General features: G+C 40.6%; 1 protein-coding gene across 3 annotated transcripts in view; it reads right to left on the bottom strand.

The window, feature by feature from the left end:
- Positions 1-19,860: 19,860 nt before the first annotated feature.
- RTN1 (reticulon 1) overlaps positions 19,861-26,131 on the bottom strand; it is a 281,316-nt gene continuing 275,045 nt past the window's right edge. For 2 of the 3 annotated variants that reach the window (XM_033187862.1, XM_033187864.1), the window contains one exon: positions 19,864-20,663. In XM_033187862.1, the coding sequence (XP_033043753.1) occupies positions 20,621-20,663 (43 nt within the window). In that variant the 3' untranslated portion in view covers positions 19,864-20,620. Of the gene's footprint in view, positions 20,664-26,131 lie in introns of all 3 variants that reach the window. The other variant, XM_033187863.1, reaches the window with a different exon arrangement.

Here is a 26,131-nt window from a genome sequence, read left to right as displayed (position 1 = left end):
TGTGGTTAAGAGCTTGGGTTCTGGTGGATTTAAATGCATTCCACTACTGACCGGATTGAGTATCTCCTGAGACAGCCTCCCAGCTCATGCTGCCAGTGTCCCAGCTCTAAAGGGGTGGTGACGGCGATAGGAGTTCTCAGTTCATAGGATTGTTCAAAGGGTTAAATTAAGTGAGCACATAGTAGATACTTAAAAAACACTAATGATAAAGTAATAATAGGGTACCTATTAAGAATAATGGGTAGAAATTTACATGTACATACACATACGTATGTATAAAGTGGGAAAAGCAAGTTGAAAAGAAATGTACAGTAGTCAATTAATATCTAATTTTTACAAATCTATATATCTGTAGAGATGTATATAGGTGTATCTCTATATGCACATGCATAGAAAACGGTCTGAGAAGAATTTTTTACTAAAATATTAACTGTGGTTATTCCTGGTTACTGAAATTATAGGTGTGGTAGGTAAAATAATGCCTCCCCAAAATGTCCACATCCTAATTCCTGAGACTTGTGAATACATTAGGTTACCTTGTAAGGGGTAATTAAAGTTGTAGAGGGAAGTAAGATTGTTAATAAGTAAACTCTGAGATGGGGAAGGTAGCCTAGATTGTACAGGTGGGTCCAATGTAATCATAAGAGTTTTTTTTTTTTTCTTTGAGACGGAGCCTCACTCTTGTCACCCAGGCTGGAGTGTGGTGGTGCAATCTCAGCTCATTGCAACCTCCACCTCCTGGGTTCAAGTGATTCTCCTGCCTCAGCCTCCTGAGTACCTGGGATTACAGGCACCCACCACCACGCCCAGCTAATTTTTGTATTTTTAGTAAAGATGGGGTTTCCCAGGCTGGTCTTGAACTCCTGACCTTAGGTGATCTGCCTGCCTCGGCCTCCCAAAATGCTGGGATTACAGGCGTGAGTCACTGCACCTGGCCACAAGAGTTCTTATAACTGAAAGACAGAGGCAAGAGAGTCAATATCAAAGTCAGAGAAAGATTTGGAGATGCTATGCCACTAGTTTTAAGATGGAGGAAGGGGACCATGAGCCAAGCAATGCAGGTGGTCTCTGGAAACTAGAAAAGGCAAGGAAACAGATTCTCCCTTAGAGCCTCCAGAAAGAATGCAGCCTGGCTGACATCTTGATTTTCACTAGGAAAGACTCATTTCGAACTTCTGACCTCCAAAATGGTAAAACCATACATTTAAGTATTGTTTTACTTTTAAATTTGCTTTACTTAAAACAATATATTTGTACTGTTTTAAGCCACTAAATTTGTGGTAATTTGTAACAGCAGCCATAGGAAACTTTAAAAATAATTGACATATAAAAAAAGGTTTCTCAGCCTTCACTACTTACAGATGGTGTTCACTTGGCCAGAATGCATGTCCTTTTCTCATGTATTTTTACTTTGGTAACACAAACAGATACATTTATCTTTCAGTCAGTATTTTAAAGAGAACTTTTGCTGAACAGCCAGTATGACATTGAGAATCCTCCAGTCCGGTGCTGACATCGATTTTTAGTTATCATAAAGCAAGTTTGTTTCTGTTTACCCCTTGCTGCTGTCAGAGCCAGGGAAAGAACCCCAACTGTTCCTTGGAGTTTGGCCCCTAACTTGCACAGGAATGAATATGCTCATGTGTTCAGGCAGGTTTGCAGTCTCTGTATGTGAGGTCTATATCGTATTTGATGATAACATTGCTCTTAGAGCATCTTTGCATAAATCTAGTATCTCTAGGCAAAGTCTAAACTCCTCGGGCCTAGACCCTGTGTTAGATCAAGGCAAGGTTCCATTCTTGTTAGTCGGGTCAAATATCTCACATTTAGAAAGTGGTTGCGTGTTTCAGTGCTTTGTGCATGTTGTCATTTCATCATCAAGCTTGTTGTCTTATGGTCACAGATGGCTGCTGCAGCCCCAGACATCCCACCCTTGTGCAAAGGCAGGCGGAAGTGGAAAGGAGCCACATGTAGAAGCCCTTCTTCCTTTTCCTCAAGGAAGAAAATCTGCTCAGAGTCCCATATACTTCCATTTATGTCTCAACAGCTACAGCTAGATCCCAAGGCCACCCATGAAAAACAGGTTAGAGGCTGGGGGCGGTGGCTCACGCCTGTAATCCCGGCACTTTGGGGGCCAAGGCGGGTGGATCACAAGGTCAAGGGATCGAGATCCTCCTGGCTAACACGGTGAAACCCCATCTCTACTAAAAGTACAAAAAATTAGTTGGGCATGGTGACAGGCGCCTGTAGTCCCAGCTACACAGGAGGCTGAGGCAGGAGAATGGTGTGAACCCAGGAGGCGGAGCTTGCAGTGAGCCGAGATCACGCCATTGCACTCCAGCCTGGGCAACAGAGCTAGACTCCATCTCAAAAAAAAAAAAAAAAAAAACCAAAGGTTAGGACAGTGAGAATCTGGATTACTAGCCTCTCTGGGGAGGCAGCAGGAGAGAAGAGGGTTGAGAAGAGCTGGAGGTTTTTCCACAGGATGTCAGCTATACATATGTTCTCCAAATTGTTATTTATGAACCCCAGCATCAGTCCTTTGTGATGTTAGGTGACTCACCTAGCTGGCTGGGTGAATCCTTCCTTGGGGCTGCAAAGGCTTGGTCCTCTTGCATTGTGTAATGGTAAGATTTCCCCAGTTTAAGCCTTCAAGTTTAAGGCTTTCCTCCTCGATGGTCTGAAAAAGGTTTATATATTTAACAAAGATTTCCTATCCCTTGGGATTCTCACAGCTTCTAAAGTGTCTGTCCTGTGGTCAGGCTATAATTCTCAGCTACAGTGACTCCAGCATATGGGTATTTTTGTGGTAAAATGGCAGGAAGATTATGTTCCCCAGGTAGTGCCAGATTGTTAGAGAAGCAAACAGATGGATTGGTGCCTCTGATGGAGTTATGCCAAACAAGGAAAGCAGGGCATGTCTGAGGAAGAACAGACCATATCAGTGTTTGTCACAAATGACTAAGAGGGATCCCTTTTCCATTTTCTTTCTTTGTTTTTATCTATCTCCAGGAATTTCTTGGGACTAAACAGGTTTGGGACATATATTGGTTGCATTATTTGCTAGAGGTTTTAGACTGGCTTAAACTCAATTCTCCATTCTTCATCTGTACAATGGGATTTTTACACGTTGGGATTATGAAGATTAAGCAGAATAAAGATGTGCTTACCACAGAGCACAGGCTAAGTATTTTTCATCTTTTCCTTCTACTAATGGAAAATAAAAAGCATTTCTTCTGAAATAGAAATGCGATTCTCCTTTCTGCCATCCCTAGGCTTCCTTAAGTTTCTTGGTCGTTCAATCCTTAGTGAAAATTTCTGTAATTAAATCAACAGTCACTGTCACAGAGGTGGGAAATTGGTTTTATTTCAATGCTGTTGTCACTGGATGGCGTGTTAGTTGTGTGCCTACTGTGTGCTGGGTCCTGAGCATGTATTATACAAAACAGACCTATAGGTGGCGCTAGGGGAGGCTCCGCTGAGGAAGAGAGAGGCGAGAAAGAGGAGGAGGCCTGCCTGGCCAACATGGTGAACCCCGTCTCTACTAAAAATTCAAAAATTAACTGGGCATGGTGGCGTGCGCCTGTAACCCCAGCTACTTGGGAGGCTGAGGCAGGAGAATGGCTCGAACCTGGGAGGTGGAGATCGTGCCATGGCACTCTAGCCTGGGCAACAAGACCAAAACGCTGTCTCAAAAAAGAAAAAAAAAAAAAAAAAGAGGAAGTAGAAATCCGGAGCTGCCAGCTGCTTCTCCTCACAGGATCCTCCTTTCTAGAGCCCTCCCCATTCCAGGGACTAAGAGCTTGGGCAGTGCTGTTTTCCCTAGAGGTTCACTTTCTCACTTAATCCAGTCGGCCTGTGTGGGGCTTTCATACATATCAAATAGTCTAATCAGTCATTTGACTAAACGCGTGGATGAGATTTGTATCCTGTTCCCAAGAAGACGGCCTTGAAGGTGGGAAAAGGGAGGATTTGGGAGCACACTTGAGAACCAGGTGTAATTCCGTATAAGAAGTGCGGTACCATAACTACTGTCCACAACTGCAAGGCATTTTACAGTTTTACAAAATGTACTTGCTTCCATGACTTTATCACAACTCTCTGGGGTGATTATTATCAGTATCCTATTTTTTGAAAATCACACTTAGATGAGCGATTCAATAACCTTGGGGCTAACCCCCCAGCCGTAGAGTTGAACAGTGGCCTGGAAGGACTTCCGACTCCAGGTCTGGAGCACTGCCTGCTCTGCCAGAGCTGTCCTGTGGCCCTACAACCGAGGCAGGGAGTTGGGCCTGGGGTGAGGAGGGCACTCCGCATTCTACAGGATGTTAGCAGAGCCGTGGAGGTGTGGCCAATGAACGTGAGGTGCTTGGAGAGGAAAAGCAGAAGCCCAACCAGAAACTTGGGTAGTGACTTCACTGTGAAAGGCCTGAATTCCAAACTGTGGAGGTGGATTTTGCGCTTCAGACAATACTGCAGTGAATACGGTACTGAGGAACAGATCGGGCTGCTCCCTGCTGGCAGTTGCTTGGTAACAAATCAGTTTGTTTCTGCCTAAGGTAACATTTTATGGTAGGATAGGATATCAATTTACAGGCATTATGATTCTTTTTTCAAGTGAGAATTTGCGGAGTAATTAGAAACTAAATTAGGCCTGAAACAACCAATGCCATATTTAGCAAAAGTACCTTATTTCATTTTATCATTATTATCTTAAATTACGTTTCCGGTGCCATCCTGGTAGCAATGATTATTTTTTTAAATGCTCATTTAGCATTTTCACAGACAATTCCAATACTGTGATCTTTAAGGAGCAATATTCTTATTTTCCTTATTTTTTCTTATTTTAACTTAGTTCTTATTTTTAAAAAGTGTAAGATCTTTGGAGTAGGTAAACTCTCCGTTTGATTTAAAAATCTGTCTTTTTTTCTTTTTTCTTTTTTATTAATTTACAAAATGTCACTGAATGACCTCCATATATGGATGCAGGTAAGAATTTCTGGAGCTCTTTAGGGAAAGCAAAAATACACATAAATAATTGCAGCTGTCACTCCCATTACCTCCCATCTCCTCAGGGACCTTCCTCAATGAGCTCCTGCTCACCTAGGTCTTCCAAGTGTTCCTCGGACCTTCTGCCCAGTATTCTCTTACTAAACCTAGGCCTCTCAGAAACCCCCCTGCCATGGAATCCCCCTGCTTCCCTTCGTTGCCAAAATTCTTAGCAATGTGGTCTACATCTTGGCTGTAATGCATCCTTTTACTCTGCGTTCTAAAATACCTCCTCCTCATCTTCTAATTGCCTTTGCTCAAGCCTCATTCAACTCCATCTTCTTTCCTGCAGAATCTGACACCTTGCGCAGCTCCCTCAACCCTTCTTTAGAAACTCACTCCTTATTGGCTCCCAAGACACCATGCCATTCTACTTTTCTCATTCTGGTTATTCCTTCTTCACATCCTTCACTGGCTCCCTGGTTTTCTTTCTTCTGTTTCCTAAAACAGGGCATTCTCCTTGCGCTCCATCCTGGTCTCTTTATACTCTCTAAACTCTCCTCTCGCATAGAAGTAAATCTTCACAAATAACTCTCGAGTTGCATCTCCTGCCCATCTTCTCCCCTAAGTGTTAATCCTGAAGACTAAACATTCTCACTTGGCTATGTTGCAAGCATGTGAAATTTCAGCCTGTTCAAACTCAGAGTCTGCACTGCAGATTGTTTCTCTGCCTATTGAAATCACACTGCTATTGTCAACCCATCTCAACAGCTAACATCCATCCTTTTTTTCCTTTATCCCAATAATCTCCAAGTTTTCAAAGCACTTTGTTCAAACTTTTCATAGGTGATAGTTATCACTGGCTGAGTGGATTTATGGTTTTCTGTGTAATAGTCTTCTTACTTAACATCTTTATAAACTTTATGCCTCAATTTTCTTGTCTGTAAAACTGGGCCTTCATTGTAGGATAATCATGAGAATTAAATCAATGAATGTAGTTAAAATGTTTAAAACAATGCTTGGAGCAAAATAAGCCACATGATAAATCTGCATCTCTTGCAGCACCTTGTACAGTCATTTGCACATAATAGATATTTACAATATTGTTGAAAAGATAATAGAAAAGATTCATGTGTTCAGAATTTTAAAAAGTATAGGGCTCAATATCTTCTGCAGTTCAGGCCTGGTATTAGAAAGAAAAAAATACTAGGGAAAAAAGCAACTTCCACAGGGTCTTTCACAGCACTTTTGTATCCAGGCCAGTATGGCAAGAACTGACATTCACAATGGTCTTCCTGATCATTACCATTATAAGATGCTGAAGGACATTTTGAATCATCAGATTAAATTGTACATAAAGGTTGCTTCTAAGTAAATTTTATGGCACCAGAATTATTGCCTAATTACTATTTTTAAAGGGGTAAATCTTAGTTAACTGTGATTTTAGTTAATGAGAACTCCTGATTCTCAGCTCTGCTGGATAAAGGAACTTCCGGAAGTACAGAATGAATTGTCACCATGACTCCAACTGTTACAGCTTCTTTTCCTGTTGCAATGTAGATGTGTATTCTGGCTCAGGATGAATGTGTATATAAAATTAAGTCATTATATAAAGCTCCTTAAGATTTGTGTGCTTTCTTTTCTGCCTCTATTCATGGCAGAATTGTTAGGTAATGCCTGGATTTGAGCACTTCCGTCTTTAACCACAAAGGTCAAAGCAGCAAAATTGTGTGTTGAGAAAAACACTGCATCCCCTGCAGTTAAGCCTTTGGACTCTGTTGTGTTCTTCCGGTAAATGCCCATTTATGGTTAATATACTTTAGTGGGTTTCTATTACCTGCAACCAAATAGTCGCGCTGAGAAAGTGTTGTTCCTGAGCTAGGGATTGTAGGGAAAGGGGCCAGGAAACACTAGAAAGGCAGTATGGCTGTTTTTGAAGCTGGAAAGAGCCCAGCTTCAAAAACAGACAATCAGGGCTCATTCACTGGCTGGAAACTTGTGCCAGTTATGTTGAGATTTTGTTTCCGCACTTGGAACATAAAAATAAAAGTACCAATAGAATTTTGAACTTCTGAAGGTTAAAAATAATGTTTGTAAAGAGCCTGGCACAGTCACTGGCTCAATGATGCTATAGATTCCTAGGAAATTTTAGACTAATATCCTCAAAATAACCTTATTGACTAATATATCAAGTAGCTGAACTATATAATTAGTCAATTGGCTAGATATATGTAATATAAAACCCAAATAAAGAATTAAAGAGCAAAATAAAAATCAAAGTAAAGTTTTGTAAAAAGGGGAAAAAAAGTAAGTGTATTTTATCTAGTAAGAAATTCTGTAACAGCCAGAAGAGGATGCCCTTGGCTTAGCACTATTCTTCCTAATGGAGGTTACAATTCTATCATAAACTGGGGGCACAGATGGGCTCATACAGATAAACTACCATGATATAAAGGTCCCTAAAGAAAACTCCACTTATTCTATTGGTAATATATTTTGTGGTAGCAAGCATTTGAATGTTCTTTCCTACTTAGGGGGAGAAAAGAAAGAAAAAAAAAAACCATGAACTATATATTCTATTGAGCAAAAAGGTAGACAGGATCAATTTGACACTGAGAGATTATGGTGTGGTAAGTTATCTTTGAGAAAAATTTAAGAGCTTAAAATTTTAAAGTTAGGAATAATTCAAACATATTTATTGAATGGAATGAGTACTAGGGAGTTTCTGGATATTCTTATGAATGCCCCATGAAAAAATAACAATACTGCCTATTTATTTATTTATTTATTTATTTTATTATACTTTAAGTTCTAGGGTACATGTGCATAACGTGCAGGTTTGTTACATATGTATACTTGTGCCATGTTGGTGTGCTGCACCCATCAACTCGTCAGCACCCATCAATTCATCATTTATATCATGTATAACTCCCCAATGCAATCCCTCCCCCTCTCCCCTCCCCATGATAGGCCCCAGTGTGTGATGTTCCCCTTCCCGAGTCCAAGTGATCTCATTGTTCAGTTCCCACCTATGAGTGAGAACATGCGGTGTTTGGTTTTCTCTTCTTGTGATAGTTTGCTAAGAATGATGGTTTCCAGCTGCATCCATGTGCCTACAAAGGACACAAACTCATCCTTTTTGATGGCTGCATAGTATTCCATGGTTTATATGTGCCACATTTTCTTAATCCAGTCTGTCACAGATGGACATTTGGGTTGATTCCAAGTCTTTGCTATTGTGAATAGTGCCGCAATAAACATACGTGTGCATGTGTCTTTGTAGTAGAATAATTTATAATCCTTTGGGTATATACCCAGTAGTGGGATGGCTGGGTCATATGGTACATCTAGTTCTAGATCCTTGAGGAATCGCCATACTGTTTTCCATAATGGTTGAACTAGTTTACAATCCCACCAACAGTGTAAAAGTGTTCCTATTTCTCCACATCCTATCCAACACCTGTTGTTTCCTGATTTTTTAATGATTGCCATTCTAACTGGTGTGAGATGGTATCTCATTGTGGTTTTGATTTGCATTTCTCTGATGGCCAGTGATGATGAGCATTTTTTCATGTGTCTGTTGGCTGTATGAATGTCTTCTTTTGAGAAATGTCTGTTCATATCCTTTGCCCACTTTTTGATGGGGTTGTTGTTTTTTTCTTGTATATTTGTTTGAGTTCTTTGTAGATTCTGGATATTAGCCTTTGTCAGATGAGTAGATTGCAAAAATTTTCTCTCATTCTGTAGGTTGCCTGTTCACTCTGATGGTAGTTTCTTTTGCTGTGCAGAAGCTCTTTAGTTTAATTAGATCCCATTTGTCAATTTTGGCTTTTGCTGCCGTTGCTTTTGGTGTTTTAGACATGAAGTCCTTGCCCATGCCTATGTCCTGAATGGTACTACCTAGATTTTCTTCTAGGGTTTTTATGGTATTAGGTCTAACATTTAAGTCTCTAATCCATCTTGAATTAATTTTCATATAAGGAGTAAGGAAAGGATCCAGTTTCAGCTTTCTCCTTATGGCTAGCCAATTTTCCCAGCACCATTTATTAAATAGGGAATCCTTTCCCCATTTCTTGTTTTTGTCAGGTTTGTCAAAGATCAGATGGCTGTAGATGTGTGGTATTATTTCTGAGGACTCTGTTCTGTTCCATTGGTCTATATGTGTGTTTTGGTACCAGTACCATGCTGTTTTGGTTACCGTAGCCTTGTAGTATAGTTTGAAGTCAGGTAGCGTGATGCCTCCAGCTTTGTCCTTTTGACTTAGGATTGTCTTGGCAATGCGGGCTCTTTTTTGGTTCCATATGAACTTTAAAGCAGTTTTTTCCAATTCTGTGAAGAAACTCATTGGTAGCTTGATGGGGATGGCATTGAATCTATAAATAACCTTGGGCAGTATGGCCATTTTCACGATATTGATTCTTCCTATCCATGAGCATGGTATGTTCTTCCATTTGTTTGTGTCCTCTTTTATTTCACTGAGCAGTGGTTTGTAGTTCTCCTTGAAGAGGTCCTTGACATCCCTTGTAAGTTGGATTCCTAGGTATTTTATTCTCTTTGAAGCAATTGTGAATGGAAGTTGATTCCTGATTTGGCTCTCTGCTTGTCTGTTACTGGTGTATAAGAATGCTTGTGATTTTTGCACATTGATTTTGTATCCTGAGACTTTGCTGAAGTTGCTTATCAGCTTAAGGAGATTTTGGGCTGAGATGATGGGGTTTTCTAAATATACAATCATGTCATCTGCAAACAGGGACAATTTAACTTCTTTTCCTAACTGAATACCCTTGATTTCTTTCTCTTGCCTGATTGCCCTAGCCAGAACTTCCAACACTATGTTGAATAGGAGTGGTGAGAGAGGGCACACCTGTCTTGTGCCAGTTTTCAAAGGGAATTTTTCCAGTTTTTGCCCATTCAGTATGATATTAGCTGTGGGTTTGTCATAAATAGCTCTTATTATTTTGAGGTACGTTCCATCAATACTGAATTTATTGAGCGTTTTTAGCATGAAGGGCTGTTGAATTTTGTCAAAAGCCTTTTCTGCATCTATTGAGATAATCATGTGGTTCTTGTCTTTGGTTCTGTTTATATGCTGGATTACGTTTATTGATTTGCGAATGTTGAACCAGCCTTGCATCCCAGGGATGAAGCCCACTTGATCATGGTGGATAAGCTTTTTGATGTGCTGCTGAATCCGGTTTGCCAGTATTTTATTGAGGATTTTTGCATCAATGTTCATCAGTGATATTGGTCTAAAATTCTCTTTTTTTGTTGTGTCTCTGCCAGGCTTTGGTATCAGGATGATGTTGGCCTCATAAAATGAGTTAGGGAGGATTCCCTCTTTTTCTATTGATTGGAATAGTTTCAGAAGGAATTGTACCAGCTCCTCTTTGTACCTCTGGTAGAATTCAGCTGTGAATCCATCTGGTCCTGGACTTTTTTTGGTGGGTAGGCTATTAATTGTTGCCTCAATTTCAGAGCCTGCTATTGGTCTATTCTGGAAATTCAAAAAATAGGAGCACATCTCCCCCTGCATATTTATTTATTTATTGAGACGGCGTCTCGCTCTGTCGCCCAGGCTGGAGTGCAGTGGCGTGATCTCGGCTCACTGCAAGCTCCGCCTCCCGGGTTCACGCCATTCTCCTGCCTCAGCCTCCCAAGTAGTTGGGACTACAGGCGCCCGGCACCATGCCTGGCTAATTTTTTAAAAAATTTTTATTTTTTAGTGTAGACGGGGTTTCACCGTGTTACCCACGATGGTCTGGATCTCCTGACCTTGTGATCCACCTGCCTCGGCCTCCCAAAGTGCAACAATAGTCATTGTTGAGCAACTTGTCCTTATAAGAATTTGCATGCTGAGGTGCTATATTTGTACTGAACCCTCAATATGTGAGTAGTATCAGAAAGAAAATACAGACAACATAGAAGTTTCTGACAAGGGTACGCCCTGATGGAGGGGAGAAGACACCCCACCAAACTGAGGGGTAGTATTTAATTTTTAACTTTCAAAGTAACTTTTTGGATATAGAGCCTGTGTGTGAGACAGCTGTAAGAAGCGTGAAAAGGTTGTTTACTGCCTGGGCTTTCTACCTATAATCTTCATAGAGGGCTGTCTGTAGCCTTCCTCTGAACCTCAGCTCCTGTCAGGAAGCCCTTGCTACTTTCTCTGGTTTAAGCAAGCATTCCCTCCTTTTGTCCTTCAGGTGTAAGGGTGGTAGAGGTTCCCACTCTTGCTAGACCACACGCACCGCATCATCTCTGGTTCATTTTCCTAAACTCTGCCTTACTTTTTCATTAAACTCCATTCATTTACTCTTTTGAGTGTGCTGTTACCTGCTAGGCTCTGATGGATGGATTGCATTCACAAACATTAATAGAAAAAATTTAGTTTTGTTTCTTTTTAAGGAAAGTATATTATCCAAACTATATTTTTTAAAGTGTTGCCTAATAGAAGTCCTCAGAGATGGCATGTTTTTAATGAATAAATAGGTCTTGTCATCATTGTTGGCTGTTGTAAGTAAAGTCCATTGACTTTTGGTATAAAAAGACCTGAATTGAAATCTATTGTCTCTGTCTATGGGGCACAGGTACTTCCAATCCATCCTCAAGAGGAAAACAAATGGCGGCAAAACTTGTATCTTTCCTCTACCCTTTCTTCATTCGTCTCAAAGGAAGAAGCGTGATATGGAGAGGGAATCGAGAAGGCCTGGCCTCATCCCCTCCCTCCCTGTCAGCCTGGCCTGTCTCCAGACTCAGTGCTGCTCTGCTTCCTTGTATTGTGAGCTCCATCCAGTGCAGGGGTGAGGTGCACATCCCCACTCGGTGCTGAGGGGACAGAAATCATAGGAAGCCTCACTCTGGCCATAGTTAAGCAACTTTATCAGTAGCAGAACTGGTCATCTGATCTTCATTCAACCGGCTCCTTGGCATGTTTCTCAATTGACTTGTAACTTAGAGATAAAATGTGATTGAATAACATTCTCAAATCCAAACCTCTGTCTTTGAGACTGATCTTAGGCAAGATTTGAACTAGAAGCTCATTTATATGTAAAATGAGATATCTCTTTCTATAGGCCTAATTTGAAGATGAAATGAAATAATAAACGTAAACACTTAGCACAGTGCCTTTTATGGTTAGAAGCAATAAGATACCTGTCATGTTTGATCTGAGAGAAGTTTTGGGCTTTAAAAGTCTTTCAAATACCATGCTAAATTAAAATGTAATATTACTAAGTAAAATGAAAGACTTGAGATATACCCATAGCACAAATATTAGTATTTTTATTGTTTTCTTAAATTTTGGTTATAAATAAGAGGACTGGTCAAATAGAAACATGAAGGGCAATTAGCAGATTGTAATTCAAGAACTGGCAGCAAATTTCACAATGTAAGAAAAAAGAGAACTTATTCTTAGAATGTTTCCCCTATATTTAAAAGTTTTGATACCTTAAAAACATCCAGTGTGTTTGAGAAATCTAATACAACATTATTTGAGTAAGAAAGATACCATAGAAAAATGTATACGAAATATATTTGTTATTTTAAATTTAAAGGCAGAATTCAAAAATTATATAGACTATATGAATTCAATTATTTTTAAATAATTTTAAATAATTTTTTGCTAGAAAAAAAAGCCTTTATTCCACAATGCCAATGGTGGTTTTCTTTGAATAGGAGAATCTGCATCATTTAAATTTTCTGTAATTAATATATATTACTTTTGTTATTGAAAAAAATAAAATAAACTTAATTTAAAAATAACAATGGCAGCTGGGTGCAGTGGCTCACACCTGCCAGAACTTTGGGAGGCCAAGGCCGGTGGATCATGAGGTCAGGAGTTCAAGACCAGCCTGGCCAAGATGGTGAAACCCCATCTCTACTAAAAATACAAAAAATTAGCCAGGAGTGGTGGCGGATGACTGTAATCCCAGCTACTCAGGAGGCTGAGGCAGAGAACTGCTTGAACCTGGGAGGCAGAGGTTGCAGTGAGCCAAGATCGTGCCACTGCACTCCAGCCTGGGGGGCAGAGTGAGACTCCGTCTCAAAATACAAAAATAAATAAATGAATAAATAAATAAATAAAGTAGAAAGAAATTAGAACTATTATTAGTCATATAAAGCAAATCAACAATGTTAAGAGAATAAGCTTTGCTTTGAAACATATAAATTCCATCCCCTTTCGACACCCACCAGTTAGTTTACCTATTAGCAGAAAAGAGAAAGGCATGGTTGCAGGTGTGAACCAGAGATGCAGGTAAGAAAAATCTAAATTTTGATTTGAACAAGAAACAGGATCAAATGAGAGAATAGTATTTACTGGGGGGTGATTTTTCACTCATTTTCATAGCTTTGGTTTTGATAGGTATGGGGTTTAGAACAATATTTCAATTTAAAAAAATGAGAAGAAGACACCACAGATAAAATGTAAACAATCTAAAAACCTTAAAAAGCACACACACAAAGAGAAAGGACGATCTTTCAAAGTCCTCCCTGAGGAAAGATAATTACATTCAATATTTGTTGTATGCCCTCATATTTTCTATGTTGACTTCATTTTACTAATTGTTTCCTTGCGCATTTCATATTATTTTTGTAGCTTACCTTCTTCACTCGGTGCTATATCGTGAACAATTTTCCATGCCAGAATATTATTCCCCAAGATGATTTAAGTGGCTATCTGATCTTTCATTAGAAGGTCTATAATGGCCGGGCGCGGTGGCTCAAGCCTGTAATCCCAGCACTTTGGGAGGCCGAGACGGGCGGATCACGAGATCAGGAGATCGAGACCATCCTGGCTAACACGGTGAAACCCCGTCTCTACTAAAAATACAAAAACTAGCCGGGCGAGGTGGCGGGCGCCTGTAGTCCCAGCTACTCGGGAGGCTGAGGCAGGAGAACGGCGTAAACCCGGGAGGCGGAGCTTGCAGTGAGCTGAGATCCGGCCACTGCACTCCAGTCCGGGCGACAGAGCGAGACTCCGCCTCAAAAAAAAAAAAAAAAAGGTCTATAATTTACTTATTCAATTGCTTGATATTTGGCATATTAGGATTGTTTTCAATATTTGCTATTATAAAAATCATTGTCCGTACACCTTTGGGAATATCCCTGATGATGTTATAAAGATTTGATAATAAAATCCTTCCTTTATTGTTGCTAGCTAATTGGAAGTAAAGGCTTCACCTCCCTTTCTGGAGGATGGACACCACAGAGTTTCTGAGAGGATGAAAGCAAAGCTTGGCTAAGATGCAACATGGTCTTCCCAAGTCGGCTGTCATGGTGCAGCCCCCTTTCAAGGGTCAAAACCTATTTCATCTCCCAGCCAAAACTGCCTTCATGGCATCTTGAGTACTGAAGACCATTTATCTCAAACTAGGGCTATTTGGTGTAAAAAGAAAAACATGGTATATTCTCCTTGAATCAACTTAATGAAGAAGTAGTATGGGGAAGAATTTTTAAATTAAGGTAAATGCAAATATCTTATGCAATGCCAGACAAGTTCACATTAACTTCTAAGATGAAATATGTGATTAAAGATATTCTTGGTTTGCAAAGCTGGCTTCTGAACCATCTCCACTGAAGGGGTATACATTCACACTCTACTCCCAGTGGGGAGCTTCCCTGACAGGGGAGAAGTGGGAGCTTGAAGCGCAGTGGGCTTCCACGTGGTTGCATGTGCCTCTTGAACCACAGGGACGTGAGAAAGGATTCCAGGAACACGTCGTAGGGAAGTGTAGAGCTTTGGAGAGGCACTGTGGGTGGGGACTGGCCAGGTATTCCTGAGGAATGTTTTGCTGCAAGGATGAAGCACCGCTCCAAAAGCTGAAGGCAAATCTGTGTACCCCATTTTGTATGCCCTTCCTTATTCACTCCTCTCTGTCTCCACGACACACACACCCTTTTTATTGACTGGCCCTGGATTTATAAGTCAAGAGAATAAAGGTTTAACACTGACAAAAAAGAGAATTATCTATTCACTACTTGAATTTTGACAAAGTACATTTTACCATTACATTGATTTATAAGCCAAACTTAAGCATTTCCTCCATTGAGCTTATTAAGTATTTAAAAACTGGCTGGGAGATGCTAAAGCCATATTTTATTAAAAAACAAGTTAAATTTAGTTTTAATATTACATATTTAAAAGCAGTCAAATATCTTGATTCTAACATGTCAAATGCATCATTAAAAATCACTTTGGGGAAGATATAATTCAATGTGACAGTTATGTTATAAAATGCTAGTTACTTAAAATGTTTTAATTTTTTTTTAAAAAGTTAAAGTCTCTTCTGTTATATTGGCTACCTCATTTCTGTCAGAGATGGCTAGAAATAAAAGTTGAAAAAAGTCACCCTTCATATGAACTGTTTAATTTTTATGAGTATTATTTTGACATAGGCTGCCACTAGTCACTTAAGAATTAGACTTCTGTCATAATTTAGTGATGACTTCTCTTGTTTTATAAAAACACAAACATACAAAGCAAAATCCAGAGCAGTTGTATGTTTAAAGAAAGCAGGCCAAGATGAAGTGTTAATTCTGAAGGATCATTTTATCATTTTAGGGAGAAACTGTTGCAGGCCAAAAGAGTGAGGGTTGTGATCAACTCAGTATACCACTGGAGGCTATATGAGTAAACAGCAAACTGTTTACTCATTCTCATAAATGCAGAATGTTGGCAAATTGACAAACTGCATCTGCCTCCCAGAAGGAATGCTGAGGGCAGTCATGACCCAGGCACAAGTGTTTCTTATGATTAGCCAAATCTGAAGCCTGTTTGTTAGCAATAATATGAACCTGTGATCAGTCAAGCAGCTGACCAATTGTTAGCTCCTCCTCCCTGCTCTTTCTACTCAATAAATACAAAGAGCTGTAGAAGCTCAGGGTTGCTGCTCTTGCTCACTAGAAGCCGGGAGCCCTCTTCTTCCCCTGGGAACTTCCTTTAAAACCGTTTCTTTTGTTTTTTTGTTATTATTTCTACGTTCGTCCCCCTTCCTTCAGTCTTATAATGATGGTCTCAAGTAGTAACAGTAACTGTCGTAGTGACCATCTCAAGTAGTAATTGTGGCAGTCTGCCACAAGAAACCAGAGACAGCTGATTCTAGCAGAATTGCTTTCAAAGACAATAATGGCCTAGAATGCAAATTAATGCATTTCAATTTACTTATCAAAGAAAGTGTGGTCAGCCAGACTGATTTTGTAACATTGAATTTAATAAATGTATTGAATTAAGGAGAAATTAAAATCATAAACCACAAAAATAAAATCATACAATAAAACTCCGATTGAGGAGCTTGAGGAGGGTGCCAATATCAAGCACTAGGGAAGCGGGTCAGCGTCTGAAGGCAGGTGGCCCTTCTGCCTGGATCAGTAGAGGGTCCACGACCGCATTTGGCGTGAGCTCCAGTGGTGGCTCCTCTGTCTGCCCAACGTGCATCTCTGCACACAGAAGAGTGCTAACCTTCTGATGCTTGGCGTAGCCCTATTCAAGGACAATGTGGTGATTGCTGGAACCTCACATCTGTGAAGCAAGGCCCAGCAATCAACCACACCCCACATGCATTTGGGTGAGGTAGAAAGCTGTGGGACTACTCAGCAGTGATTCCCTACAGGGAGAAACAAAATGCAGAGATAGGTCTGGGATCTACACCAGGAGGAAGTCTTTATAGTAGGGTAAGGGCCCATACGAGCCCTCAGGTGGTGGCGGGGTGGAACTGTGCACCACCCCTAAACCAGATATGTTGAAGCCCCAAACCCCTGTACCTCAGAATGTGACCTTACTGGAAACAGGGTCTTTATAGAGATAATTAAGTTAAAACAAGGTCTTTAGGGTGGGCCCTATTCCATTACAACTGGTGTCCTTATTCAAAGGGGAAATTTGGACACAGAGGGAAGACGATATGAAGATACACAGGGAGGAGGCGCCCAGTCACTGGAGTACCCATCTGCAAGTCGGGAGCACCAAGGATGGCTGACAAATGCAGACATTAGAAGAGGCAAGGAAGGGTTCTCCCTCAGAGCCGACAAAGAGAGCATGGCCCTGCCAACATCTTGATTTTGGACTTCTAGCCTCCAGAACAGTGACAGAATAAATTTCTATTGTTTTAAGAAACCCAGATTTTGAGGCTGGGCATGATGGTTCATGCCTGATAATCCTAGCACTTTGGGAGGAGGCTGAGATGGTGGATCACTTGAGGTCAGGAGTTTGAGACCAGCCTGGCCAACATGGTGAAACCCTATCTCTACTAAAAATATAAAAATTAGTTGAGTGTGGTTGCATGCACCTGTAATCCCAGCTACTTGGGAGGCTGAGGCAGGAGAATCACTTGAATCCGGGAGATGGAGGTTGCAGTGAGCTGAGATTGCACCACTTCACTCCAGCCTGAGAGTTTAAAAAACAAAAACAAAAACAAAAAAAACCAAAAAACCCAGATTTTGGTACTTTGGTAGAGCAACCCTAGGAAACTAACATGGGTGGGGAAAGAGCAGAGGACATAGAAACTGTCGTGCTTTATCCATTAGAATACTGCAGCTTCTTCACCTGCTCCTACTGCCTTCATTCATTCATATATGGGCTGTAAGAATTTTCTACTGTTCACAGCTTTCAGAATCACCTCACTCATTCTGGGTTTTCCAGGGGCTCTGCTCTTGGTCCTCTTCTCATCTGTTCACATTACTTCCATCATCTTGAATATCACCTGGGCTGATGCTCCCTGTAGAAACAGAGTATAATGTGCCCCATGTTCCATTTGTGAAAAATCTACATCCATACCTATCATTTTGTAAGCCTGGAATTTCCTTAGGAATCTTCTCCACCACTGCCAGCAAAGAGAGTTCCTAATTAGACCTACCTAATGAGCAGCTTCCTGTGAAAGGAATTCTGGGTCTATAGTATGGGGACAATGCTGCAGATACAGATATTGAAGATTAATTATATACAATATAGCCATGTAGAAGAAACTTTGTCTAAAAGGTTGGAGGCTGAAAAACATAAAGAAAAAAGAAAACTCTCTTCTAAATCTAGTAACCATTAAAAAAAATCAGGCACCAAACTCAGCTTACTATCTTCCTTCCCCAAATCATCTCTTCTGGGCTCTGTCCTGGAAAATGGCATTGCACCCTGCTGATCAGCGAGTCTTAGTGCTGGGCTAGGGTGAGGCAACTGAGCTTCCTTGGGTGCAAAATTCAAGGAGGCACTCACTCTCAAGGCCAGTTTTCATCTTGAAGCCCCACAGCTAGTTGGTTACCAGCTCCAGTCCAATCTCCCTCCACACCATCTGTTAGCTGCACCTATCCATGGTGGGTGCTTGGCAGGTATGCTGGGTTAACATCAAGGATCAGGGACAGGTGAACATCTTTCAATTCTTTCTGTGGCTGTTCTAGTAAAGATCTGGGTCTTTTGGCACCCAGGTGGAGGTAGGTTACAATTATCACTCTATTCATCTAGCCTTCAGTATCTTGCACCTTTATTGTGTCTATGTGACTCTCTGAGATGTAGAGAATAAAGCCCAAACTCCTTGGCACAGGCATCCAAGTTTCTTCCCATTGTGATCTCAACCTACCTTTTCAGCCTTATCTGGCACCATCACTCCCACCCCAAGAACTTTACAACCCATCTAAGCTTGTTTAACTCACCGTTCTCTGCATATGCCTCACACTCCACATCTTGGCACTTTAGCTCATGTTCTTTCTTTATCCGGGTTGGACCTTCTTCATCTGGCAAAAACCAAATTCACCGCCCCTGAGAACCTTCTGTTGCTCAAACCCTGCATCATAGCTCGTTTTTTTTGGAGACAAAGGCTTACTCTGCTGCCCAGGCTGGAGTGCAGTGGTGTGATCTCAGCTCACTGCAACCTCTGCCTCACAGTTTCAAGCAATTCTCCTGCCTTAGCCTTCTAAGTAGCTGGGATTACAGGCAGGTGCCACCACACCCGGCTAATTTTTGTATTTTTAGTAGAGATGCGGTTTCACCACGTTGATCAGGCTGGTCTTGAACTCCTGACCTCGTGATCCACCTGCCTCAGCCTCCCAAAGTGCTGGGATTACAGGCGTGAGCCACCGTGCCTGGCCAGTGGCTCTTGTTTTATGCTACCCTTTGCTTAGTTAGCATTTCCGGATAGCCACCCACCCTCTCCCCCAGCACACTGACGAGAGTTTCTGGCTGCTGGCACAGTGCCAAGTGATCACTGTAACCTTCACACCATAGAAGGATGACTCCACAAATTTGCATAGAAGGATAACTCCACAAATATTCACTGAACCCATGTGTAAAACTAGTAAAAGGTAGCTTTTTATAAGCAATCATTCCTTTTTTTCTCCAACTGCTACTCCTTTCATTCACTTCTACCTCTTTGTCTTTGATGTTTGATTGTAGCAGTGAAACAAAATATGCAATTGGACTGGTACAAAAAGGAGTGAGCAATTATTAGAAGACTTTACGTGGTAAGAGCAGGAATTATCATCTCTCTTATTCACAGCCCTATTCTTAGTGCTTGGCACACAGTCAGTGCTTAATAAGTAATTACTAAAAGGGTGAGTTCATGGCAATTACAGTTGTTTTTGCCAGTGTTTTGTTGCATAATGCTGTACAGTTTATGTAAGGATTTATATCACTTTCAAGTTTTTAAAAACTATCTTAAATATCTAAATCCACCCCACAGAGTACAATGTGAAGAGTGATTGACAGTTTACCACTTTTCAGTTTTCTATTAATGACCCAGAAAAACCATAAGCCAGGTTGGGGTTTGACTCCACAGTGCTGGAGAGAAATAAGGTGAGCACTTGCTCTCAGCCCTTCCAGAATGTCATTGAGTGACTTCATCACTTCGAGCTTTTGCGTTTTCTGGTGGGACCATGCATGAGAAGAGAGGGAGAACGTTCTACATTTAGTAACATTTATTTATGCATTCAGTATCAAGTACATAAGTGCAAATATCCAGAGTCCGTAACTGAATCCATTAGGAACTACAGAGAAAGTAATACAAATTGTAATAAAGTTAACATGCTGGTACTTTTGAGTAACCATACATGTAAATCAGCCCACCAATCCCATACAACAAAACTACGGCATGTTTGTTTTGGGTTTATTCATTTATTTAATTATTTTAAGTTATACAAAACTGATTACCATAAGTACGGTCGACTGTTTTTATTTTTACGTTGTGTGTGTTGGAAAAATGCTAAAACATCAGTCTACAATTCTATATATTGTTATTAAAGATTAATCCAACCAGCAACCCAAGGACATATAAGCGATTTCCACTATTGCATCAGAGCACTCGGCAGGAAAGGCCTAGCCACAGGGAACGTTAGAAGCTACAGAAGCATTGCAGAGAAGAGAAGAACACCGAAGAGGGAAAGATAACTTGGGCTCTCACCATCATGCACTTTTTTTAGCAACACAAAATTAAAAACCACATCTAATACACTTTTCTCTATACTTTAGTGGTTGACACAAGTGACTCAAATATCCTAAGAGTACAAGGAACAGCCTAAAAACAGCTGTTTTAAGGTTTGTCTCTAAGATTATGGTACTGGGGGAAGGAGGGGAACAATCAATTTGCAGTAACGAGTAAGAAGAGAGCTGTTACCACTCCAGACATTCCTGTTTGTGTCCAGTCCCCGGTGGGAAATCAGTTTACTCAGCGTGCCTCTTGGCGCCTGGGATTTTAGCCTGAATCCTAAAAAGACAATATCAAAAGGTAGTAAATCACAAGTGTTATTAATGAAATCATTTTATGTGTTGTTGCTTTAATTAGCTAAGTGACCAAAGAGCTTAGTATTCCAGAAGATATTATAGTCTTTATGTATGCACATCTGTAAATACTCTTGTATAAAGCAGTAAGAAAGAAGTAAAAACTGGATAATGAAAATAACAACAACAAAAAAGAGAATTGGAAGAAAGCCACATAGTTTATTTTTTTAGGTGGATGAACATATTGACTTATTTCAGGATTACAGAAGCTATGATATAGTTAGGGTGATTATTTATCCCCCATCTGGGACACTTCAGAAAGAGAGAGAAAGTGCTATTACTGACCATGCCAGGAAGATGAGCATAACTAGGAATGGTTATGTAACTAGGGATGTAATCTGTTCCTATGTCAGACATAGGAAAAGAAGCCTATGTTCACCCTCAGAGTAGTCTAACTACCCACAACGGGAATTTAAAAACCTGGGTCCTAGTCTCAGCTATTCTATTAATTAGCTATGTGGCATCTGGCAAGCTAAGGGACTTTCCTGGTCCTAAATACTCATCATTAAAATGTCGGCATAGACTAGCTATCTCCAGGGTCCTGAAATTCTGTGATGCTCATAATGTAGCAGCATGATTTTAGGACAGGTTTACACTGGAAGTGTTTTATTAATTTGAAGAGTTATGAGCTCATTGTGCAGAGCTCATCGTGCAGATTTTGATTGAGACCTCCCTCTGTGCCACGAGGTACCCTTCCATGTACTGGAATTCAGTGGTCAACAAAAGGGAAAAGATGCTTACTCTCGTGGAGTTTTCATTCCTGTAGGAATTGAGGAGACAGAAATAAACTAGAAGACAAGAGAAGTTCAGATGGTGATAACTGCTATAAAGAAAAACAAGGTGGTATGGCAGGCAGCAAGGGGCACAGTGGTAAGGTGGGCAGTACCTCGTTTAAATCCATTCATCTGAGAAACTGATCCTCAGAGGACAGGAAGGGGCCATCAGGCCAAGATCTGGATGTGAAGTGTTTCAGGTAGAGGGAGTAACGAGTGCAGAGGCATTACAGAGAGGACAAGCTGGCAGCAAGGAATCGAGAAGCTCGTGTGCTTGGGGTATGGATAAGGGAGGTCTGAAAGGCAGGCAGGGACCAGATGGTGGATGTTGGAGTTTGTGGGATGTGGTAAGGAGTTTAGATTCTAACCTGTGTGATGGGAAGCCACTGATGAATTTAGGCAGGGGAGTGACGTGATCTGATTAATGTAAGAATATCATGATGGTGGCCGTGTGAAAAAAAAGGGGAAATGGGAGTAGAAGCAATGAATAGAGGGAGAGAAACCCACAGCAGTCCAAGTACTAGAAGGCAATGCCTGGATTGTATGCTAGACATGGAAGTGAAGAGAGGGGAACAGTCTCAGGGTTAGTTTAGAGATGAGGCTGCAGGACCCACTTGATCTGTTCATGAACTGAATGCACAGGCTAGGATTAGAGGAAGAGTAATCAAGGAAGATTCTTTGGTTTTTGGCCTGAGGAACCAGGTGAAAATGCCATTTACCAAGATGGTGATGACCGAAGGAAATACAAGTTTTGGGGTAAGACTGCAAGATGTGTGGCTAAGTGAATCTGAAAGGTCTATGAGACACTTTAGAGAAACCTTACATAAATAAGCAGACAGATCTGGTACTTAGTTGAAGAGGTCTGGGCTGGAGACACAAGTTTGGAGCCCTAGACATGAGATAACCTTTGGGGTCACAGGACCAGAAGGGAGGTGGACAAGAGAAGGAGAAGCCAGGAGAGGACACCGTGGCCGTCGTGGCCATCTAACTTCTATTTGAATACTTGAATGAATGCCAGAGTACTCACTCCTTCATGGGGCAGATGGCAACTCTAATTATTACTCTTTCCCCCATATTTCAATCAAATCTCAGAACTTCTAAAATTTCCATTCACTGCTCTTGAGAGAAAAAGAGAAATCCTACTCTTTTTACCATGTTAGACCTCCAAGTATTTGAGAATGGCTATGGTGTCCTTTTAAAGTCATCTCTTTTTCAGGGTAATCATCCCCAGCAAAGTTTACTCTTCACTGCCCATTAACTATCACATTTCTAATACCCTGGTCATCTTTGGGGCATTACTCCAATGTATTAATGTATCTGTTAAAATGTCCAACCCTGAAACTGAATACAGATATGGGATGGCTAATGTGGAACATGACTGTTGCCTCTGTTGATTTAGACTTTGTACTCCTACTAATAACAACTCAACTTGCATTGATTTTTTAAAGATGCTTTCAGCACATCATTGACTCACATTTGGCTGTGACCAATCAAGCAATTAAAAACCCCTGAGGTATTTTTTTTTTTTTTTTGAGACAGAGTCTTTCTCTGTCGCCCAGGCTGGAGTGCAGTGGCACGATCTCGGCTCACTGCAAGCTCCGCCTCCCAGATTTACGCCATTCTCCTGCCTCAGCCTCCGAGTAGCTGGGACTACAGGCGCCCGCCACCTCGCCCAGTAGTTTTTTTTGTATTTTTTTAGTAGTGACGGGGTTTCACCGTGTTCGCCAGGATGGTCTCGATCTCCTGACCTCGTGATCCGCCCGTCTCGGCCTCCCAAAGTGCTGGGATGACAGGCTTGAGCCACCGCGCCCGGCTTCCTGAGGTATTTTTTACATACACACTTATGGTTACCCTCTCTCATCTATCCCTCCCCGCATTCTATAGCTGTAAAGTTGACTTTTTAGAAACCTAAATGTAGGACTTCACTTTCCTTATTAATTTCATTTTATTGATTTCAATTCAGCATTCTTGTTTACTCAAGATCCCTTGATTCATTTTGAATCTTGAGCTTGCCATCTTCTGAATTTGCTTTCGCTTCAAACTGTACATCATCTGGAACTTTGACAAAGATAATTGATTTGTCTTCACATAGTCATGAGAAGTAATGGGGTTGAAAATAATGGGATCAAAGGCAGAGCCGTGTGTCACATACCTTGCCCCAGACACATATTTGATGGATTAATGAACATTTTTAGGGTCTACTATTTCAACCTTCTAGAATTCTACCACCTGTGCTGTCATCTGGATCATATATCTCCATGTTTTTCCACAAGGACACCAAGGAGACTTGTTGACCATCCCCACTAAAATCAGAATACTCACTGGCTAGGGAAGTCTATCTCATCTCAGGGTTTAGTGAATATACAATGATATATTCTGAATATCTACAGTTTTACTAATTCATTCTGCATTTTTGCTTGAAATCAGGCCTTCAATTTATCAAATACAACATCTAGAATCTTTCTTCTCATTTGCAGATCGTGACAACTCCTTTCCAATTTTAGTTTTCAAGATGTCTTTTATTCCGTGAGATTTATCAAAGGTCACTGAGAGCTTCTAGGTAAAATTACAAGCTATTTTGTCATCTAAAATATAACTCACCTAGACATAGAGAATTGTATTCACTTAAAGCAGATTTCTTATTATGGTCTCACTTACTCAAAGCTTTAATTTCCTCTACAGTGTTTATTTTGCCTTTTGAAATTTGAGGCATTTTTCCTCATTTTCAAAACTCTAAGAAGTGTTATTATGTATTATTAACCCCCATTTTAAGCTGGAAAACTGAGACAAACAAAGGTAAAATGACCTAGACAGGGTCACTCAGTATGGAGGAGAGGGTGGTCCTGGGGTCTACTGGCCCAGTCTGGGACTGTCCTCTACCTCCAAGCCCCATGAACTGATCTCTAAGCAGTAACAGGATGATGATGATGACAATGAGGGTTTCCAACATCCAAGTAAGAATACGTTACAGACATTACCTCATTTGATCACCAAGAACCCTGTGAGGTATTAACAATTCCAATTTACAGATAAGGAAATAGGCTCAGAGAGTCAAATAACATTTATGATGAGCTCATACAGCTAAAAATGCCAGAAATGGACTCAGTCTATCTGATTCTAACAATCATGTTCTTAACTGTTCCACTAAAATGGTGTAAGTTCTTTCACTGGAATTATTCTAAGGTAGAACTAGAATTTCAGAGTTTGAAGAGGCCTTAGAGTGAAGAACCCACCAATAAATTTCAAAATGTAGTGCCAGGCAAAACAGGTTATTTTGAAGAATTGTTATTTCCTCCTTTCTGATAGAGAGGAAGAACCATGTAACTTGCCTAGTTTCTGTTTTTGTCCTAGCTACCAGGAAGAGCCAACTCTGCCTGAAGCTCAATTACAGAAGCCGTATTAGTCATAGCTAACATTTCCTTTCCATTCCTTTTCACAGCATTGATTTCCAATTGTAACTTAACAAGTTCATTGTATATACTTTATGTTCTCTGCCATCTCTCTTTTTCTTCCATTTTAACCAGGCCATGCCCTTGTCACTTTTGTTTGAATTATGATAACCTCCTAGCTGATGGCTACATCTCTAGTCTCTCCCCTCTCCAATTCTTTTCTCACTAGACTGCCATAGTGATCTTTAAAAAACTGATGACATCAATCCCCTGCTTAAAAACATCAAGGGCTGGCCATTTCCTGCTGGGTTGGAGTCACAACTCCACAGAGCATTCACCACCTGGCCTCAGCCTCTCTTCCTACATTCTTTCCAGTTTATCTTTTGACTCATTTAAGCTCTAGACATACTGGTTGACTGTTGCTTCTTGAACATGACTTACATTTTCATGCTTCTCTGTCTTTGCTTTATTACCTCTTCCTCTTGCAACGTCTTTCCCCTTATCATCCACGTAATGATTGTTTACCCATCCTTCAAGGCCCAGGTCGAATGCCATCTTATCTTAATGGTTTACCACTCTCCCGTCCAGGAAGGAACAATAGTTTCCTCATCTCTCCAACTTTAGTATTTCATATAGCTCTACTGTACTTATTGTACTTATTATACTTTATTATAGTTATTTCTGTATAATTTTGTCTGCACCACTGGGCTAAGAGCTCTTTTAGGGCTGAGATCATTTCACTTATCTTTATACCCTCTGTACCTGTCATATGAAGTGTCCAGAACATAACAGGTACTCCTCTTTTTGGACTCAACCAACAAACCAAATGAAAAAGTAATAGGTGTGATTTGTGATCCCCAAACTAAGTATTAGACAACTTAGGTCTAGAACTTCTGTCTTCCAGTTTCCAAACTCCTATTCTGGTGTTCTTTGCTATAGTTTATGAACACAGTTCTAGCTGTCAAAAAGTCACCTGGAGAGTTCATTAAAATATACATTCCAGGTTACCAATCCTAGAAATTTTAATTCTATAGGTCTGTGTGGAGTCTTAGAATTCATATTTTTAAACAGGCTCCTCAGGTTTGGATACCACCAAGTCTCATACTGTGCTATGCTACCCTTTCTTAATACAACATAAAATGATTATTTTATGCTTAATGTGTTGATTTTCATTAGGTATTGGTTACACCTGGGTCCAGGCTCATAAGTTCAGGCATTTTGAAATGTGTCGC

This window comes from Trachypithecus francoisi, unplaced genomic scaffold, assembly GCF_009764315.1.
Source record: "Trachypithecus francoisi isolate TF-2019V2 unplaced genomic scaffold, Tfra_2.0 Lachesis_group3, whole genome shotgun sequence".
In the NCBI taxonomy this organism is placed as follows: Eukaryota; Metazoa; Chordata; class Mammalia; order Primates; family Cercopithecidae; genus Trachypithecus; species Trachypithecus francoisi.
This window is presented reverse-complemented; position numbering and strand designations above follow the sequence as displayed.